General features: G+C 36.8%; 1 protein-coding gene across 7 annotated transcripts in view; it reads right to left on the bottom strand.

Annotated features, from left to right (window-relative positions):
* The window catches only part of PACS2 (phosphofurin acidic cluster sorting protein 2), a 298,609-nt gene that overhangs the window by 215,157 nt on the left and 61,138 nt on the right, over positions 1-22,314 (bottom strand). For all 7 annotated transcript variants that reach the window (XM_043985957.1, XM_043985954.1, XM_043985953.1 and 4 more), the window contains exon 2: positions 9,230-9,317. In XM_043985957.1, coding sequence (XP_043841892.1) covers positions 9,230-9,317 — 88 coding nt within the window. The remainder of the gene's footprint in view (positions 1-9,229; positions 9,318-22,314) is intronic.

The raw sequence follows: 22,314 nt of genomic DNA on the forward strand, positions 1-22,314 counted from the left end.
TCCACTGTGTCACTTAGCTAGTTGATGACATCTTTAGGGTTAAATTGAGGGGTGAAGGGAATTCAATGGGGGAGAGGGAAGGGCAGAAGTGAAATCCTACATGAAAGAAACAGGAAAAGGCTTATGGAGTGGGGGAAGAGATGGGAGATGAGCAGGGAAGTAAATGAATTTTACACTCATCAGAAAAGGCTCAAAGATCTTAAACTCATCAAAGCAGCCTCAAGGAGGGACTAATAGACACACCCAACTGGGTGGAGTAATCTATTTAATCTGGGCAGTAAATGAGCCTAACAATCATAAAAATTGGCTCAAAGAGCTCAGTCTCATTAGAATTGGCTCAAGGAGGGAATAATGTACACACTCAATTGGGTGGAGTAATCTCTCTAACCCTGCAGGAAAATAGGAGGGGAAGGGGATAAAGAGAGAGGGGCAAAAGAAGGAAGGGCAGAGTGAGGGAGGGGACAGACAGAATCAAATCCCTTTTGAAGAGGGATAGGATGAAAGAAGATGGATAATAGAATAAATATCATGGGGAAGGGAATAGGATGAAAAGGAAACAGTTAACAATAGTAATCATGAAAAAGAGAAAAGGGGGAAAAATTGTACAAAAAATATTTATAGCAACTCTTGGTGGAGGCTAATAATTGAGAATCAAGGGAATGTCTATCAATTGAGGAATGATGGAAAAAGCTGTGTTATATAATTGTAGTGGAATGGACTTGTGCTACAGGAAATGACAAACAGGATGATCCCTGAAAAACCTTGAAAGACTAATGAACATTGATGTATAGTGAAGTGAGCAGAGCTGAGAGGACATTGTGCGTAGTAACAGCAGTATTGTTCAATGAGTAATTGTGAATGACTTAACTACCCTCAGCAGTGCAATGATCCAAGACAATCCCAAGGAACTAATGAGGAAGCATACTATGCACCCCTATAGAAAGAACTGATAAAAAGAACACTTGTGGATTGTACATATATGACCTGATTGCGATCTTGTGAAGGGGGGAGGAAAGGGAGGAGGAAAGGGAGGGAGAAAAATTTAGAACTCTAAATATTATGAAAATGAATGTTGAAAACTACCCTTACCTGTAAATGGAAAATAAAATAAATGTTTGTTGGGGAAAAAAAAGTCCATTTGATAGCTATTAGAAAGTTGAGTTGGAGAAGGAAACAACTGTATGCAGGAAGAACAATTAGGAGGCAATTGCAAAGTCCATACAAGAGATAATTAGCGAATGGATAATGATGGTTTCGGCATGAGTATCCAAAAAACGGGGCAGTGGGGTGGGGGGGGAGGAGAAACGGGGCACAGAAGCAAAAGATGTTGGGAAAGTAGAAACAAGGCAACAGACTGGACATAGGGATTAAAGAATTAAGATAGATTGTGAATCTGGATGACTGAAAGAATGGTAATTCCCTGGAGAAAAACAAAAATGCAATACTGTAAAGAAAACTCAGTTCTATTTTGGATGTGATAAGTTTGAGATGACTATGCTACCTCCAGGTAGAAATAGCCAGAAAGAAGTTGGAGATATTACACTGAAGCTCAGGAGTCTGATATGTAGTTTTGGAGTTATTTGCATAGAGATAGTTGATATCCTTAGGGGATAATGATAGCTGAATCCTTAGGAGATAATGAAAATATGTGAACATGGACTTCACCACAGGATGGTCAATAAGGAGATAGATTAAGGAAAGATTGTTGGATTTGGCAAAAAGATCACAGGTGACCACAGAAAGAACAGTTTAATAGTAAAGACATAGCAGCAATGGAAATCATATGGCATGGGGCTGAAAGTGAATACAAGTATGGATAGATTTTGCTACAAGCTTTAACTGTAAAGGGAAAGCTGGAACACTAATCCACTGTTGGTGGAATTGTGAAAAGATCCAACCATTCTGGAGAGCAATTTGGAACTATGCCCAAAGAGCTATCAAACTGTGCAAACCCTTTGATCCAGCATTACCACCGCTAGGTTTATATCCCAAAGACATCTCCAAAAAGAGAAAAAGACCTATTTGTACAAAAATATTCAGAGTAGTTCTTTTTGTGGTGGCTAAGAATTGGAAATCAAAGGAATGCCCATCAACTGGGAAATGCCTAAATGAACTGCGCTATATGATAGTGATGGAAAAAAAAAATGACAAGCAGGATGACTTCAGAAAGGCCTGGAAAGACAAGTATGAAATGATGTATTGTGAAGTGAGCAGAACCAAGAGAACATTGTGCACAGAGACAGCAATACTGTTTGATGAAGAATTGTGAATGACTTGACTATTCTCAACAATATAATGATCCAAGACAATCCCAAAGGACTCTTGATGAAACATACCATCCACTTCCAAAGAAAGAACTAATATTGATAGAATGGACTGAAGCATGCTATTTTTCACTTTCTTTCATTTTTTAAATCAAGTTTTCTTGTACAAAATGACAAATATGGTAATGTTTTACATAATCATACATGTATAAACCATATCTGATTATTTGCCACCTCAGGGAGGGGGGAATGGAGGGAGGGAAAGGGGGCAAAAATTGGAACCCCGAACGATAAATAAAAATGTTTATTATAAAAAAATTTAAAATGATGAAGAAGAATTTTTATATTCATGAGTATATTCATTGATTTATTTCTCTTTTTAGTTTTATTTCCTGATGTGCGTGTTGTGCTCCAGGATCACCCCTCTCTTGGAGGTGAAGCAGTCAGCCCTTTTTGGTTTTCACCTGGATTACGTTGGCTTCTGTACAAACTGCCAACTCCCACAAGTTCTAGGATTTTCAGAGTATTGGATCTTCAGGGCCCCCTATGATTTAAGATAGAGGGTTAGAATTTTAGAAGCCCTGGACCTAGTGTCTCCTATTTTGAGTTCTGCAGCACTGTGCTACTAATGGTTGATGCCTAACCCCCTCTTCAGGGATTCCAAAGTCTTCACCCTGGGGCCTTCTGATCTCCCTGGGACTTTATCAGGGGGCCTTTCATTCCCAAGGCCTCCAAACACTGAAGCTTGCAGGTTATATGCTGTCCCTGGCCATCTCTGGTCTTTCTGGGGCTTTGGTGGTGTACCTCCTTTGATGATCTGCTTATTGATTAGAAGAAATCACTTACTATAGTTTCTCATCAGATTTCTTCATTATTTGGCCTGGTGTGAACTTCAGGGTTTTGCTGGGAGTTGGAAAGTTTGCCTCCTTTTTTTAGGCAGCTATCTTTGGCCCAAAGTAGCATGTTGATTGTTTTCTTAATATAGAATCATCCTTGGCATAAATCTAATCTAGTCATATTGAGTTGGGGGGAAGGACGATATATTATGGTCCTGTTAGAGGTTTTTTGTTTTTAATTTTGTTATTAATATACATCAATGACGTTTGTATATAATACTCTCATCGCCTCGTTCTTCTGTTTTAGGTATCAGGACCATATTTGACTTGTAAAAAAAGGTCAGTAGTGTTTTCTCTCTTCCCTTTTGAGAATTAGCAAAGCTATTTCTTATTCATTTTTTAAAATCTGAACTGACCCACACAAAAGATTTCTATATACATAGCAGAACACAAATAGGAACCTGAAAATTTCCATTTCCTACCACAACCTTTTAATAAGTATAAATTCTACGTGTAACTTTCAAAATGCCTATGTTTGCCTTTGCTTCCCTCTGCACCTTTTTCTTTCTTTCTTTTTTTTTTTAGTGAGGCAATTGGGGTTAAATGACTTGCCCAGGGTCACACAGCTAGTAAGTGTTAAGTGTCTGAGGCCGGATTTCAACTCAGGTACTCCTGATTCCAGGGCTGGTGCTCTATTCACTGTGCCACCTAGCTGCCCCCTGCCCCTGCACCTTTTTCAATTCTCTTCTATGCATTCTTTAAAATGGTTTAATGTCTCTCTTTTAAAAAAATACATCACACTACTAAGTCAAAAAGATCAAAATCAAGTTTTTGTAGAAAAATATTTATAGCAGCTTTTTGTAGTGGCAAAGAATTGGAAATTGAGGGGATATCTATCAACTGAGGAATAGCTGAACAAGCCATGATATATGATAGTGATGGAATATTACTGTGCTATAAGAAATAATGAGCAAGAAGGTTTCAGAAAAACTTGAGAAGGCTTATATGAACCTATGCAAGGTAAAGTGAGCAAAACAAAGAGAGCACTGTACAACAATATTGTAAGGATGGTCTTAGTTACTCTGTTCAAGGCAATTCCAAAGGACCCATGATCCACCTCCAGAGAGGGAACAGTTGAACTGTGAATGCAGATTAAAACATACTTTTCTTATTCTGTTTTTCTAGGGGGGGTTTTTGGGTATGTATTTTCTTTTGCAATGTGGCTAATATGAAAATGTTTTGCAATACTTCACATGATATTAAATTGCTTGCCTGCTCAAATGGGGGGAGGGGAAGGAGAAAGAGAATTTGGAACTCAAAATTTTAAAAAATGAATATTTAAAAATTTTACATGTAGTTGGGAAATATTTAATGATGTAAATAAAAACATATTTTAAAAAATCAAAATAAGACAAAAAATAATATCATTATTTTAACTCCCTTTCCCTCTTAATTAACAAAGAACAGAAAGGAAAAACATGTAACAAATAAGCATAGCTAAACAAAATTAATTCATACAATCCCATGTCCAAAAAATCCACCCAATACCTTGTGTCAATTACCTCTGTAAGGAGGTGGATAACATGTTTCATCATAGGTACTGTGGAGACAAGGTTCTGCACTAATCAAAGTTCTTAAGTCTTTCAATGTTGTTTTTCTTTACAATGTTGCTGCCCTTGTATAAATTTTTTGTTCTGTTTCTGCTCATTTAATGTAGAGTTAAGAGATTCTCTGAAATAATCTATTTCATCATTTCTTATGAGGTAAAATTATTGTTACATTAATGTACCATTGTTCGGCCATTTAACAAAAATTTAAGAAACAATCTAAGAAACCACTTTGTAGTTTAGTTCTTTTCTTTTTTTTCCCTCTTCCTACTTCTGCCCATCAGGATCAGGAAGTTTTATTTATTTGCAGCCATTTCTTCCCCACTCTTATTTATCTGCAGCAATTTCATACCATTCTTTTTATTTTTTAGTTTTGAATAGAATTTTATTTTCCAAAATATATGTAAAAAAACAAATTTTCACATCAATTTTTAAAAACTTTGTGTTCCAACTTCTCTTCCTCCCTCCCTTCCCACCCCTCACCCACAAGAACTCAAGCAATTCAAAATAAGTTATACATGAGTAGTCATGGAAAACATTCCTACATTAGCTAAGTTGTGGGAGAAAACAGTAAAAAAACAAAACTTCAGATTAAGGAATTGTCAAAAAAAATTTTTTTTAATTGTTTCCATCTGTTTTCAGATACTATCAGTTCTTTCTCTGTAGATGGATTGCAATTTTCATAAGTCCTTCAGGGTTATATTGGATCACTGCCTTGCTGAAAATAACCACATGCTTTCCAGCACATTATCTTACACTATTAAGCTGTTATTTTGTATACAGTACATTTCACTCTGCTTCAGGTCATGTAGGTCTTTCCAGGTTTTTCTGATAGTATCCTGTTCATCATAACCTGTATATAGTACCTTAAATTTGACAAAGAATTTTCTTCATATTAGCCCAGCAAAGTAGGTACCATATGTTTTTCATACCATTTCTTAATGTCCTCCCCTCTCCTATCCCTGTCTTTTTCCCTGCCTGTGTTCATTGTACTTTTGCACCAAACTCTTTGTGTATATGTGTGCATATATGTATTCTCTTTTGTCCAATTCAGATAAGAGTGATGATGTCCACTACCCTCCATCCATCCCTTCATGTTTGTGTATTCTTCTTCTTACATACTCTATCTTCCTCCTTTCTGAATTAGTGTATTTCTTTTAACTTCCCTTTTCTTTAAATATTCGGAAGAGAACCAGTTCACTCCCAAGAACCTCCATTTTTCCTATTTACCTTCCGAAATACTCTTTGAAGATATCAAGGTTCTCAAGGGACTCTTCTATCTTTTCACCCTATTAGAATGTTAGCACCATGCCATCACAAAGTTCCTTCCAATTGTTTAAATTTACCCTTCTAGTGTCAAAGTACTTACTCGGCTCTATTCATTCCATCAGAAATGATTAAAAGTCCTCTAAAAGACCATTTTAATCCCCTCTCAGACTACACTCAACTTTGCAGTAAATTATCCTTGGTTATAAGGCTATATCATCTGGCTCTTGAAATACTGTATTCCAAGAATTACTCTGCTTTGTAGTGAAGCTGCCAGTCTTGATTTTGGTCCCTTGACAATTAAACTGCTTCTATCTGAATGTCTATAGATAATTTATATATTATTCTATTTTTTACAATTCTTTTATTTTGTTCTAATATTTTATGTTTTCTTATAGGGTTACTGATTTGTATGGTATATCCTAGTTTTCAGGGAATTATTCTCTTGGGCAAGGATTACCACTTGAGAATAAATATTCCATTCTCCTTCCAGGAGGTGAGGAGGAGGGGCATTCTCAACATGAGGGACAGCCAGTGAAAAGACGCAAAGGCATGGGGGAGAGTGCTGTGTGTGAATAAAAGCAAGAGGGCCAGTGGCACAGGATCATAGAATACTTTGAGGGAAACACAGTATAAGAAGACAGCAAAAATAAGAAGAGGCCAGATTATGATGGGCATTAAAAGAAAAACAAAAAGATGTTGTACATAATGGGGAGCCAATGGAGTGTACTGAGTGGTGGAAAGGATAGCAGTAATGGGGGAAGGTGAGGGGAAATAAGAAAATCACTTTGGCAGCTTAGTAGAGGATAAGTTGGTATGTGAGAGTCAATCGGAAGGCTATTTTGATGGTTCAAGCTTGAGTTGAGGAGTGCCTGCACCAAGGTGACAGCTATGTGAATAGAGAGAAAAGAATGAATACAAGAAATGTTGTGAAGGAAGAAATTACAAGAATTAGCAAAAGACTGGATATGAAGGTTGGGAATAAATGATGAGTCAAGAATGACACTGAGGGACAGCTAGGTGGCGCAGTGGATAGAGCACTGGCCCTGGAGTCAGGAGTACCTGAGTTCAAATCCGGCCTCAGGCACTTAACACTTACTAGCTGTGTGACCCTGGGCAAGTCACTTAACCCCAATTGCCTCACCAAAAAAAAAAAAAAGAATGACACTGAGATTTTGATCCTGATGATGCTACCTTTAGTAATAATAAAGAAGTTCACCTAGGGAAGGGAGGACAAGGGGAGAGTCTAAGAGCAAAGATAATGTGTTCTGTTTTGGACATATTTATTTTAAAATGTTTATTCAGTTTGAGTCCAACAGGCAATTGGTGAGGTGAGAATAGAGCCCAGGAGAAAAGTTAAGGCTAGATATATTTGGGAATCATCTATGTAGAGATAACTGAACCCATGGAAACTGATAAAATCACTAAAAGAAAAAGTACCAAAACAAACAAACAAACAAAAGAGAAAGACTTGGGGAACACACACATTTAGGGAATGTGGCAAAGGATGAAGAACCTGAAAAGTAAACTGAGGAATGATAAGATTGTTAGGAGGAGGACTAAGAGAAAGAAGTGTCATGAAAATCCAGAAGAGACAATTTGTAGGAGAAAGTGATCAACAGTAACTAAATGTTACAGGGTCAAGAAGGATGGGGATTGAAAAAAAGCCATTAGGGCAATTAAGAAACCATTGATAACTTTGGAGAGAACAGTTTCAGTTGAATGATGAATTTAGAAGCAACAGTGCAGATATTTTAGAAAAATAAGAGTAATCTGAGGCATAGAGTGTAGATGACTTTTTCAGAGAGTTTAGATGAGAAGGGTAAGAGAAATACAGAAAATTTGTTACCAGGAAGGTAGGATCAATTAAGAGTTTTTAAGAATGAAGGAGACATTGGGGCAGTTAGTTGGCACAATGGATAAAGCATTGGCCCTGGATTCAGGGGGACCTGAGTTCAAATCTGGCCTTAGACACTCGACACTGACTAGCTGTGTGACCCTGGGCAAGTCACTTAACCCTCATTGCCTCGCCAAAAAAAATAAATTAAAAAAAAAAAGATCAATTATTAAAAAAAACAACAACCAAAAAGGGGGGGGGGGTGGGGGGCAGCTAGGTGGCTCAGTGGGTAGAGCACCGGCCCTGGAGGCAGGAGGATCTGAGTTCAAATCTGACCTCAGACACTTAACACTTACTAGCTGTGTGACCCTGGGTAAGTCACTTAACCCCAACTGCCTCAAAAAAAAAAAAAGACTGAGGGAGGTGTGTGTGTGTGTGTGTGTGTGTGTATGAACAAATGAAGGAATATGCCCCTGTTGTTTTTTGCATAAGACATTCCATCTCTTGCCTCTGGGCATTTTCACTTCCTCATGTATGGAATTCTCTCCTTCCATATCCTGGCTTCCCAGGGTTCCTTCAAGCACCAACTAAAATGTCATTTTCTACAATAATCTTTCCCTAATAGCCCCTTAATCCTAGTACTTTTTTCCATGAGATTATTTCCAGTTTATTCATATATATACTTTGTTTGTACAGAGATGTTGGTATACTGTGTTCACCATTAGAATGTGAACTCCTTGATAGTAGGGACTGGTTTTGCCTTTTTTTTAATTTTTAAAATTTTTTTGGTATTCCCAGCACTTAGCACAGCAATAGACAAATAGTAGATACTTAATACACTCTTGCTGATGTGACTATTTGATGAGGCGAAATGTTAACTCTGATTTGTGTATTATCATATTGTGAAATTTTCCCATGTTCAAGAATTCTATAACTCAGACTTTCACAATGACTTGTGGAAAGATAAATGTGAATACTAGATTGTCAGTTTCAAAAGTTCTATGTCAAGTAGGACAATGTTTCATTTTAGAATAATAATAAATTAATAAAAATTGTTTCTGGCAGGCTCATGTCTATAACACAGAGTATAATGCTAATACTTTTTTTCAACAGAGTTATAGTGAGAACAGCACAGAACTTGAAAGGATGAAAGCCAGGTCCATAATCCAATATATGCCTGAAATTTGTGAGATATTTGTGAGAAATTTATTTCTACTCCTGTAAATTAGGGATAATAAAACTTGCAACACCTAATGCAGAAGACTATTGTAAGAAAAGTTTTTTGTAAATCTGATGTATAATGGTGAATTATTATAATTTTTAAAATTCAGTCACTTTTATCCACCTAGGTTAAGTCAAAGACCTTACATTGATAATCAAGTAGCTTTTTTTAAAAACAGGTACATGTTTGTACATTACCTGCATTTTGACTGCAATTACAACAGAGATGAGTTCCTTTTCCAATTCCTTGAAAACAATCAGCTTTTTTAAGGTCAGGCTGCATAACCTGAAAGTGAGAACAAATAAACAGTATTTACTTTACTAGTGATCTACTAATATATCAGGCAACTTTGCTTATGTAGAAACCAAATGAGAGGTACCCAGAAAAAAGACAAATGAAGACGACCTACATAAGGAAAATACCTAGCCAAAGTAAACATTTTGATTCAGGATACAGGAACTGTTAGGTTTTGTCTGTTTTCTTAACCATTATTACCATTAAAAAGTTATTAAGCAGGGCAGCTAGATGGCACAGTGGATAGAGCACCAGCCCTGGATTCAGGAGGACCTGAGTTCAAATGCGGCCTCAGACACTTAATACTTACTAGCTGCGTGACCCTGGGCAAGTCGCTTAACCCCAATTGCCTCACTAAAAAAAGAAAAAAGTTATTAAGCACCTTACTTCATATGCTATAAACAGAAATAGGTAATCAGTTGTTCACTAAATATGTAATGTGTACCTTCTTAAAACTGAACACTGGGGGCAGCTAAGTGGCACAGTGGATAGAGCACCGGCCCTGGATTCAGGAGGACCTGAGTTCAAATCCGGCCTCAGACACTTAACACTTACTAGCTGTGTGACCCTGGGCAAGTCGCTTAAACCCAATTGCCTCACTAAAAAAAAAAAAAAAAACCAAAACTGAACACTGTAACATATGCCATGGGAGCAAAGAGAGAGAGAGAGAGAGAGGGAGAAGGAGGGAGGGAGGGTAGAGAAGAAAAGAATGACTCCTGATGTTTATTTACCAGAGAGGCACAAAAATATACCCACACACAAAAAAAGGCATAGAAATACAAAACAGTAATGTATTAATCATTTTGGCTAGTAAAACATGAAAACTTTCATCCACACCATCTCCTCAGATTGCCCAACATTCCTCTTTTCTGACCATAACCCCACATCATTTCATCTCTCCCTAAACCTCAACACTACTAAACCTATTTGTCACCCATATCACTTTCTCAGGCCATTAGCTCAGCTCTAACTTTCCCTTCCTTCCAAATTCCCACTGGAGAGTTAATAAAATTAAATCTACAATGCTATCTACTCTCAAATCCCTCATCCTCCCTTTTCCTGTCACTTCTTATCCCTTGACAAACCTCAGTCTTTTATTACTCCCCACCACCTAAATCCTTTGAGCCTACTGCTGAACACAACTGGAGGAAGTCTCAGAATCATGCAGTAATGCTACATTACAATTCATGTTATGTAGTATCAACTGGGCCTTCACTGAAGCAAGGCAGTCCTCTTATTCTTCCTAAAATAATTACAACAAAAGCTATTCCATCCTCTCCTCAGACCTCCCAAGCAATCCTGTGCCCCATTCTCTAAGCTTAGTACCATACCTCTTAATTTACCAAATAAAAGGAACCAATTCATGTGAGTCTTTTTTCAGACAGAGGATCTGGGTTCAAGTCCTCAGCTGAGCTACATAAGAGTACCTGGGTGACCTTGGACTTCACTTAACAAAAGTTCACATTTCTCAGCTATGGATAGCACCTTTACAAAAACTAACCTATACTAGGGTATAAAAACCTTATAAACATGTAGAAAAGCAGAAATATTAAATACATTCTTTATTCACCAAAATTTAATAAAATTATAATTCATGTTAATTAATTTTAAATTAATTTAATTATTAATTAATTGATATGTAATTCATAATATAATATATGAGAAGGCCCAGACATACTGCTTGCTCATTCTTCACTTCCTCTTCACTCTTCAATCTGTTCCACCACCAAACTGTTGCTGGCCCAACGGAAATAATTCAAAGCTGTGGCCAAATGAGTGATAAGTCCCTGACTAGAACCAACAAAATATGAGAAGGCTCAGACAATATAGCTCATCCTTTGGTGTACTTCACTTTCATACAGATTGCTCCTTTCCTCTCTCACCCCTTTAAAATCCTATTCAAGTTTTGTCTTCCCTTATTAGAATGTAAGCTCCTTGAGAGCTTACTGTCTTGTTTTCTTGTTTTTGCAACTCCAGTGCTTAGAACAATAACGGGTACATAGGAAGCATTTAATAAAATTTTATCTGTCATTTGAAAAAAAAATTCCAACTTAAATGGAAACTAAATTATTAAATGCCAAAGAATTGTCAGATCAAATGAAAGAAATAAAGGTCGATTCTTTGAGGATGTAGACAAAGTAGTCCTTAAGGGGAAATTTTTCTTTCTAAATACTTTCATCAACAAAAGAAAGCAAATTAATGAATGGGGTATGCAATTTAAAAAATAAAACCTAGGAAAATATCAAATTGTAAAACTCCAAATAAACAAAAAAATAGAATCTACAAAAAATAAAAACCCCAAAGAGATCAAATGGAAAGTAGAAAAAGAAGAAAATGGTTATATAATCTAAGGAAGAGTGGAAAACCCAATTGCCAAAAAATTTAAAATGAAAAACAAGAACTTATAAAGAATAAATGAAATTAGAACCTATTTTGCTCAATGTCAACACCCACAAAACTGAGAGCTTAAATGAAATGGATACCTAAAAGTTGCTTCTCTGTCTTCTTTGCTGGATCCTCATCTAAGTCAATCCCAACAAAATTCTCTCCTGGGGCCTATTCTCTTCCCACTTTTATCCATCCTCAACTCAGTTGTTAAACTGATCTACCTAAAGCATCCTAAAGCACTAACCAAGTAACCAGTGGCTTGCTATCACTTGTAACACTCTTGGCAAAGATATATATCTACTAAATATATATCTTGCTAAACAAACAGGCTTATACATAATTACAATTGGCTGATAAGAAAATACAAGAGATAATTTTTGGAGACAACAGGAAGATAAAATATGGAGAAATTAAAATGTAGTTTGTTATGAAGAGTGTTAAAGCCAAAATAAACTTAGCAAGTTCTTTTCAATCCCAAAGAATTATGTAGAACAAATGAAGAGAAAAGGGGTAAATTGATAAATTTATGGTATTATTTCTCTGATGCTCAGGTGTGTGGATACACACCAACAGCCACACCCACCCACACCATTATCTGTTTTCTAAAGTTCAAGAAGGGAGAAATTATTTAAACAAATTCTGTTCCCTGTACATGAAAACAGTAAGAGAATAAGAAAAAGGGTTTGTTTTCTACTAAGACACACTCTACTAAGACCATTTTCAAGCTGAGCAAATGGCCTGCAATAGCTTTATTGCTTTGTAACAATTTCTTTTTTATGAATCAAAAAGATAAGAGTTTTTCTTTAAAAAACAAAAAAAAATAGGGGGCAGCTAGGTGGCACAGTAGATAGAACACTGGTCCTAGAGTCAGGAGGACCTGAGTTCAAATCTGGCCTCAGACACTTGATACTTACTAGCTGTGTGACCCTGGGCAAGTCACTTAACCCCAATTATCTCACCAAAAAAACAAAAACAAACAAAACAAAATCTTAAAAATAGAATGCATTTGTTCTCTTTTTCTACCAAGAAACGTCAAACAAAAGAGAATATTTTTGCTAAATAATAAAAAGGGAATTACTATGATTTAAAAAACTCACATAAAACTAAAACAATCAGATTCCTTAAAAAAACACTATAGATTTGAGATAGAAGAGGCCTCGAAAATAATTTTGTCTGACTAATAAGCAAACATGAATCTGCTCAGTCACATCCAATTTCTATGCTAAAAGAACTCCAATGACTGGGAACGCATTACCTCCAGTGATTCATTCCATTTTATGACATCTTGAAATATTGGGAAATTTTCCTTAATATTCATGTTAAAATATTATATAGTGAAAAGCAGAGCTAAGATTGTGAAGTAGAGACAGCATTCCAACAAAACCTCCACAACACTCTCCTCCAAACAACTTTAAAATAACAAATCAAATTTAATTTTGAAGTAACATAACCAACAAAAGAATGAGATTGTTTTCTAGCCCAAGACAACTTAGGTGGTGAGGAGAAGTCTGAAAAACTGGGGTGGTAGCTAGCTCAGAGCACACATGGCAGCAACACCAGCTGTAGGCCTTGGAAGTGGCAGCAAGAGCAACAGAAGAATCAGAAGCTCTCAGCTCAGAGATGGTGAGGAGGGGCAGCTAGGTGGTGCAGTGGATAGAGCACCAGCCCTGGATTCAGGGGGACCTGAGTTCAGGTCCGGCCTCAGACACTTTACACACTTACTAGCTGTGTGACCCTGGGCAAGTCACTTAACCCCAATTGCCACACACACACACACACACACAAAGTGATCTTAAAAATCAAATAATGAATGGTAGTGGAAAAACTGAGAAAAGAAATGAGAGCAATGCAAGAAAATTGTGAAAGAATTAAAAGCATAGTAAAAGAGGCACACAAAATGCTGACTAAAATAAAATTTTAAAGAACAGATTTGGCCAAATGGTAAAAGAGGTACAAAATTTCACTGATGAAAATAACTTCTTAGAAACCAAAAATTACCAAATGGAAAAAGAGTTACAAAAGCTCATTAAAGAAATTCCTTAAAAATTAGAATGGGGCAAGAAAAAGTCAATGACTCCATGAGACATCAAAAAAAAAAATAGTAAAGACAAAGTTAAAAGATGAAAAATGAAATCTTCCTCATCAGAAAAAAAAAGAAAAAAACTAAGCTAAAAACCAATCAGGGCGAGATAAGCTAAGAGTTATGGGATTGCCTGAAAGCAATGATAAAAAAAAATTAATGAATCTTTTTACCATATTTCAAGAAAAAAGAAAAACTGTTCAGAAGGAAGAGCAAAGATAGTGGATTAGAGACAATTATCCAGCTCAATTCTCCTAGCACTCCCCTCTAAACAACTTTAAAATAACAAGTCAAGTCAAATTTTGGTTCAGCAGAGGCAACAAGAAGACAGAGTGAGATATTTTTCTTACCTAAGAAAACTTGAGAGGTTGGCAGAAGTCTGTAAGACCAGGATGGAGGACTGTCTAAAGTCCTAAAACATCACAGTGATAATAACAGCTACAGTACTTTCAGGAGCTCTCAGTCCAGAGACAATAAGGGAAATGGACAACTGGTCAGAAAAACTATGATAAGTAATGTTTGTGTCCCTACCAATGTTGGAGTCACGGGTTCAAGCCCATGATGGGGGTTGAGGATTGGAGATGATTAATAATTGACACATCAGCACCACCTTATGGGTGAATAACTGTGTGCGATTTATTATTCAGGATAGCTCAGTATTTAAAGCAAAAAACCACAAAGAAATCAAATAAAGTCTCTGCAGGAATAATTCTAAGAGAATAAGGGCAATTTTTCAACCTTTCAGCCTCAACATGTCAGAACTTGTTCTAGGCCTTAACAGGGCAAGGTTAGCACAGCCGAGTCCTCAGACCCTGGGAGACCGGCCAAACATTGTCTCTGGAAACTCTTGCTGCTTCAGTGACCATGGCCCAAGTATGGGGAGGGGGAACTCAGTCAGAGAGGCGACAGAGAGCCCTCTGGGTTCACCACAAAACAACATGCAGTATAAATTACCATAGTAATCTAGTTGATAAACGCAAAGTTCTAGCTTCAGGGGGCAATAACTTTTTGATAAAAATTGTTGAGAAATCTGAAAAATAGTCTGGCAGAAACTAGACATAGACCAATATCTCATGTCACACACAAAGATAAGGTTAAAATGGTTCCATAGGGGCAGCTAGGTAGCGCAGTGGATAAAGCACCAGCCCTGGATTCAGGAGGACCTGAGTTCAAATCTGGCCTCAGACACTTGACACTTAATAGCAGTGTGACCCTGGGTAAGTCACTTAACCCTCAGTGCCCCACCAAAAAAAAAAAGTCTTTTTTAAAAAATGGTCCATAAAGGGAGATATCAAAAGCAAATATGAGGTACATGGAAAATTCTATCTGTCAGATCTATGAATAACAGAAAAGTTTATGACCAAACAAGAGATAGAGAGAATCACAGGAGGTAAAATGGTTAAGGTCAATTACATGAAATTAAAGGGTTTGGCATAAACAAAACCAGTGCATCCAAAATTAGAAGAAAAGCAAAAAACTGGGTGAAAAAATTTCATAAGAAATTTCTCTGATGTCTCACATCTCAAATATATAGGGAAGTGAGACAAATTTATCAAATAAGATCCATTTCCCAATTGAGAAATGATCAAAGTATATGAATAGGTAGTTTTTGAGAGAATCAAGGACAATCATATGAAAAAAATGCTCTAAATTACTAATAAGTAGGGAAATGCAAATTAAAATAACTCTGAGGTATCACCTCATGCCTATCAGATTGGTTGAATCCCTTCATTTTACAGCAAGGAAACAGACACAGAGATGCAGTGACTTATCCAAGGTCATACATACAATAAATGGCAAGGTTGGAATTCAAACCTAAGTCTTCTGACTTCTAGAAGAATGGGAGGACACTGGCAGAGGAGGGAGATTTCAAGACAAATAGGAGAGAAATGACCATGGAGAAGTAAAATTAACAATTAACTACACAGTATTGGACACAAAGAATTCTACAATGGGTCAATATCCTCTCAATCACTTGCTCTAATTGAACTTTCTAAGAATAAGGTACAACAGGAAGAAAAGATGAGCAGGAAGCAATATAGCAAGCTCTCCTCAAAATAAAAGAAAATTCCTCCTCCAAATTTAGAAAAGCTATGTGCCAGTGGAAGAAATATTCATGGTAAAAGGTGTCAACTAGAAGTTTTGTTGCAGGTGGTAACTGGGAAAGGAGGAAATTCAACATCAACTAGGAGCTGTGTAGTTTAAAATCCTTAAGGGTCTCAGCTCTATCACCTGGCCCAGTCTGAACACTCAAGAGGAATAATCAGAGCAAGAATCCAAGACCAACAGGACGCTGGTAATTCTGTTACTATGAATCAGCAGAACTTCCCATCTGGCTAAAAGGAGCTAGGTCCAGCAATGGTCTATAACTGCTCAGACCCAAACTCAGGTCAGGAACTTGTGGTCATCAAACCACTTTGAAAGCACAACGTTTATATTTCCCTAGACTGTTCCTGAAATAATTTAATAACTTAACATTAAATACATGAAAGAAGGGAGCAACAGAACTGACGCAGACCTTTTCTGCAAAAGTGTACTAAGCATAGCCCTAACCTCAAATCCATAGTCAGAAAGTAGGCTGGAAAAATAAAAGAATAAAAAAAAGAATCCCAACATAAAAAGCTACAACACAAAAAGACAATTACTCCAAGACATTTGCAAGCAAAGCTTTAGAGAAAAATATACATCAGGTATAAATTTAATTAGAACTACTGGAAAAAATGAAGCAAGAACTTTTAGAAAAAGACTTAAATAATATTTTTACAATTAAATTACAATGGGGGGGGGGGATGCAGGGCAATGAGGGTTAAGTGACTTGTCCAGGGCCAGACAGCTAGTAAGTGTCAAGACTCTGAGGCCAGATTTGAACTCAGGTCCTCCTGAATCCAGGGCCAGTGCTTTATCCACTATACCACCTAGCTGCCGCAATTACAATTCTGAAAGAAAAAGGCTGGAAAAGAAATTAAAGCTATGCAAAGAAAGAACTGGAAAAGGAATTAAGAGGCCCTGGCACAAGAGATACAAAACCTTGCCCAAATAACAAAGTCCCTGAAAATTAGAATGGACCAAAATAGAAGCTAATGATTCAAGAGAAATAGCAAAGTAAAACAAAACAAAACAAAACAAAAAACCTGGAAAAAAGTAATGTATCTTAAAACAAAAGAAAAATAAAAACAAATTTTAATAATTTTTGGACTATCTAAATGCCATGACCTAAAAAAGGGACTGATCATACTGAAAGAATTCTTTTTTCTTTAATTAAAAAAAAATTGGGGGGGGAGGGGCAGAGCAATGAGGGTTAAGTGACTTGCCCAGAGTCACAAAGCTAGTAAGTGTCAAGTGTCTGAGGCCAAATTTGAACTCAGGTCCTTCTGACTCATGGGCCAGTGCTCTATCCACTGTGCCACCTACCTGCCCCCTGTAAGAATTTTTAAAAGAAAACTGCCCAGATCTCTTAAAACCAGAGGGTAAGGTGTAAAAAGAAACATCCTTCCCATCAGAACCTGAAAGGAACCCCAAAACAGAAAAGTTCCAGAAATATTATATTGAAAAGAAGAATGAGACACAATAGAATTGAAAGGGTAGATCAGGCAGTCAATAAATACTTGTGAAGTGCCCACTAGGATCAAGAGGTATCTGAAAAAATTTCCTGTAGAAATTGGGATTATAGCTAGAATTTCAAAGAAACTAGGGAAAGCAGGAGGCTTTCAATGGGAAGCATTTCATGCATGTGGAACAACCAAGGGCTTTGAACATCAAAGAACCAACATAATCACATATACACTAAGAAAGATCCCTTTAACTGATGAGTGGAGAATGCTTGTGGCTAATCAGACCAAATAACATGCAAGCAGGAGATGGGGATAAGGAGCATTGCTATGCAACAGATATCACAAAGGTTAAAACTGACAGACTGGCCACAAACTGGAAATGGGGTTTAAGAGAAAATGAGAATTTGAGGATGATACCTAGGTTACCTATGTAACTGGAAGGATGGATGGAGGTACTCTCAACAGTAATAAAGAAATTTAGAAGAATAGAAGGTCTGAAAGATAATGACTTGAGTGTTTAGGATTTCTAAAGGACATCTAATTCAAGATGTTGAATAAGAAACTGGAGGGGCAGCTAGGTGGTGCAATGGATAGAGCACCGGCCCTGGATTCAGGAGGACCTGAGTTCAAATGCAACCTCAGACACCTGACACACACTAGCTGTGTGACCCTGTGCAAGTCACTTAACCCCAATTGCCTTAAACATCCAGGACCATCTCTAGTCATCCAAATGTATATCTTTCCACTGGACCCAGATAGTTCCAGAGGAAAGAGTTAGGTTGGTGGCCTTGCATAGCTGTCCCTCACTTAAATTCAATTCATTGCAAGTCATGACATCTGTCATGATCCTCTTTGAAAACAAGGACAAACAATAATAAAGAGTATCAAAGGTCATAGAGAGGTCAAGAAAGAAGTAATTAAATCTATCATGCCAATACCCTTTTCTACAATGATCTAGAAAATGCACCAGTTTGAATTCTGATCAGGAAAGACAAGAAATAGTTACTGAGACATTTTTCTACCTTGGGGTATTTTAGAGAAACATAGAGACCTGGGGACAAGTTTTGACCAAGAATACATGAAGGAGACAAAGTAGTAAATCACATTAGTAATATACTGTTTGATAAACCCAAAGACTCCAGCTTCTGGGATAAGAATTCAGTATTTGACAAAGACTGCTGGGAAAACCGGAAGACAGTATGGCAGAAATTAGGTATAGACCAACATCTTACACCTTCTACTAAAATAAGGTCAAAATGGGTACATGATTTAGACATAAGAGGTGATACAATAGGTAAATTAGGAGAGAAAGGAATAGTATACCTATCAGATCTTTGGAAAGCAGAACAGTTTATGACCAAATAAGAGATAAAGAATATTATGAAATGCAAAATGGATGATTTTGATTACATTAAATTAAAAAGGCTTTGTACAAACAGAAGCAATGCATCCAAAATTAGAAGGGATGCAGAAAGGTGGGAAACAATTGTTATGGCCAGTACATCTGATAAAGGCCTCATTTCTAAAATATATAGGGTACTAAATCAAATTTATAAGAATCCAAGTCATTTCCTAATTGAGAAATGGTCAAAGGATATGAACAGGCAGTTATCTGATAAGGAAATCAAAGCTATTTATTCCCATATGAAAAAATGCTCTAAATCACTATTGATTGGAGAGATGTAAATTAAAACAACTGAGGTACCATCAGATTGGTTAATATGACAAAAAAGGAAAATAATAAATGTTGGAGAAGCTGTGGAAAAATTGGAACACTAATGCATTGTTGGTAGAGCTATGAACTGATCCAACCATTCTGGAGAGCAATTTGGAATTATGCCCAAAGGGCTATAAAGCTGTGCATACCCTTTGACCCAGCAATACCACTTTTGGGTCTTTTCTCAAAGAGATCATAAAAAAGGGAAAAGGGCCCACATGTACAAAAATATTAATAGCTGCTCTTTTTGTGGTGGCAAGGAATTGGAAATTGAGGTTCAGCCATCAACTGGGGAATGGCTGAACAAGTTGTGGTATATGAATGTAATGGAATTCTATTGTGCTGTAAGAAACAATGAGGAGGAGGAGTCCAGAGAAACCTGTAAGGACTTGCATGAACTGATGAGATGAGCAGAACCAGAAGAACATTATACACAGTACCATCAACATTATGTGTTGATCAAATGTGACTAGATTCTTCTCACCAATACAATGGCACAAGAAAGGACTCATGATGGAAAAGGCTCTGTCCAAATCCAGAAAAAAAAAAGGAACTGTGGAATATGGATGCTGATTGGACTATATTATTTCTTTTGTTTTGGGTGCTGTTGTTTTTCTTTTTTGAGGCTTCTCCTTTTTGCTCTGATTCTTCTCTTATAACATGAGTAATGCAGAAATATGTGTAATGTTATTATATATACACACACACACACACACACACACACACACACACACACACACACACACACACACAAAACCTATATCAGATTACCTGCTGTCTAGGGGCGGGTGGGAGAGAGGGAGAAAAATTTGAAACTAGAAACCTTATATAAACAAATATTGAAAACTCTACGTGTAACTGGAAAATAATAAAATACTTTTATTTTTTAAAAAAGAATACATGAAGAATACATTATACACATTGTTGATAGATGAAAAGAGACAAGGAACCAGGGCAGGAATGACCAAGGCAGAAAGGCATTCCAAAGGATCCCTCAAGTACCACTGGAAACAGGAACAAGTATCATCTGGCAGTTCTGTCACCCACAACCCCATTCAACCCCATAGATCCAGAGGAAATAGAAAGAGTGAAAAATGTGAGCCCTAACTTTATACAGAGTAGAGAACAAATTCTAGAAACATTGTGGCTCTAATCCCAGGAACAGAAGTTCTAGCCTTTACTCAAGACATAAGAAAGCAGTGGAATAACCAGAGCAAAAGACCCAGACAAAAGGGGAGCCAATAGTACAGTCAATTTGAAGCTACAAAATGTTCCAGTGAGCTAACAATAACCAAATCCAGAAGCAATCTACTGAAACTCACACACACATACACACACATAAGCCAAAAGACCCAAACCTGGATCAGGAACTCGCAGATCTTAGATCCGGGAAATCTGAGCTAGAAGTGACAATTTTAGAGACTTTTAGTGATCAGTTTTCAATGTCTCAAAAGGAAAGATGAAAAAAGATGAAAAAAACCCTTCAAATTATACTAATAGCCCAAAAAAGAGAGAAGATATTGCTAAGTATTGAACTAATATGACTTTCTTATATCTATGAAATCTTTATGAGATTGATCTATGGCTATATCAAGTGTATCCTTAATAATTGTGTTAGAAAACCCCAAGAATGTAAACAGCTTGGGGAAGAACTTCTATTTGACAAGAACACCTGGGTAAACTTGAAAGCAATTTGATAGAAATTAGGTTTACTTTATCACCTTAGACCATTTACCACAATAAACTAAAAATGAATACTTGTTCTGAATATGAAAGTTCCACCAAAAAAAACCCCCAAACATTAAAAGAGAATGAGATCGGGGCAGCTAGGTGGCACAATGGATAGAGCACCAGCCCTGGAGTCATTAGGACCTGATTTCAAATCCTGCCCCAGACACTTGACACTTGACCTTGGGCAAGTCACTTAACCCCAACTGCCTCACTAAAAAGAGAGAGAGAAAGAGAGAGAGAGAGAGATTGAGAGAGAGAGAGAGATTGAGAGAGAGAGAGAGAGAGAGAATGAGATCACAAAATTTAATAGCTACAGCTAGAGGAAGTATTCTTAATCAAAAAGGAAATAAAGACAATCACAAAAGATAATCTCAACTACGTGAGATTGAAAATTTTTTCCACAAATTAAATTACTACTATTAGAATTATGACTATTTATTTCTGGGGGAGGGGTGATGGGAAAACTTTGCATCTGTTATCTCTAATAAGAGTCTAATACCAAAATATAGAGAACATTTAACACAAACATGCAAGACCAAGTGAGCCGTTCCCCAAGAGATCATAAGAAAGGGATGTGAATATTTCTCAAAAGACAAATAGCAGAGTATTAACAGGAAGAACTTCTCTAAATCACTAATAACACAAATGCAAACTAGAACAACTCTGTGGTTTCACAGTAGACCAACTGGACCAAAGAGGATGTCAAAAAAAAGCAAAGAGTTAGGGAGATTCTAGAAAATCAAGCACAAAGGAGGGTAGAAAGTGATTGTAAGAGTGATGCAAGGGGCACCTAGATGGCACAGTGGATAGAACACCAGTCCTGGGGTCAGGAGTACCTGAGTTCAAATCCAGCCTCAGACACTTAACACTTACTAGCTGTGTGACCCTGGGCAAGTCACTTAACCCCAATTGCCTCACTTTAAAAAAAAAAAAGGCAAGAAAAGAACATCTATGAAACATTTCAAATACACAAAAGAGAGTACAAAGAAGTTCAGAAGAGACACAGATAAGCAGAACAGTTTTGTTACTACTGTGTTAAATATGCATTTTTAAAAAAGCGTTCATAGTAAGTTCAAATTTTCATACAGTCCTCCTTTTTGTTCTTTGTATGTTGAAATGTTCATGTTAAATTAATATTAAAAAAAGAACAACAATAAAAAAGAAACAGAACACTATAATTATAATGACCAAATGTGGCCCAGGAGCAGGGATAAGAAAATGAACCTCACTCTCTTCTTTGTAGAAATGTATAGTTATGTTTTATAAAGTTACCTTTAACACTGAATTAGCAAATACTAAACCATTGCTCCTGGGGAAATACAAAATTAATTTCCTGTGTGCCTCTGGTTACAACATTGACTTTAGCACTTTCTGAAGCAGATTAGCAAATTTCCTCTTACTTTTTCTGGATGTATTTCATTGCTGATTCATTCATGGAATTCACAGCCAACAGCACTATGACACGTGCCTGACCAAAACTTATCTAACACTTTTTCTTAGTATGGCACATAACCGCCTTTT

This window comes from Dromiciops gliroides, chromosome 2 (assembly GCF_019393635.1).
Source record: "Dromiciops gliroides isolate mDroGli1 chromosome 2, mDroGli1.pri, whole genome shotgun sequence".
Classification (NCBI taxonomy): Eukaryota; Metazoa; Chordata; class Mammalia; order Microbiotheria; family Microbiotheriidae; genus Dromiciops; species Dromiciops gliroides.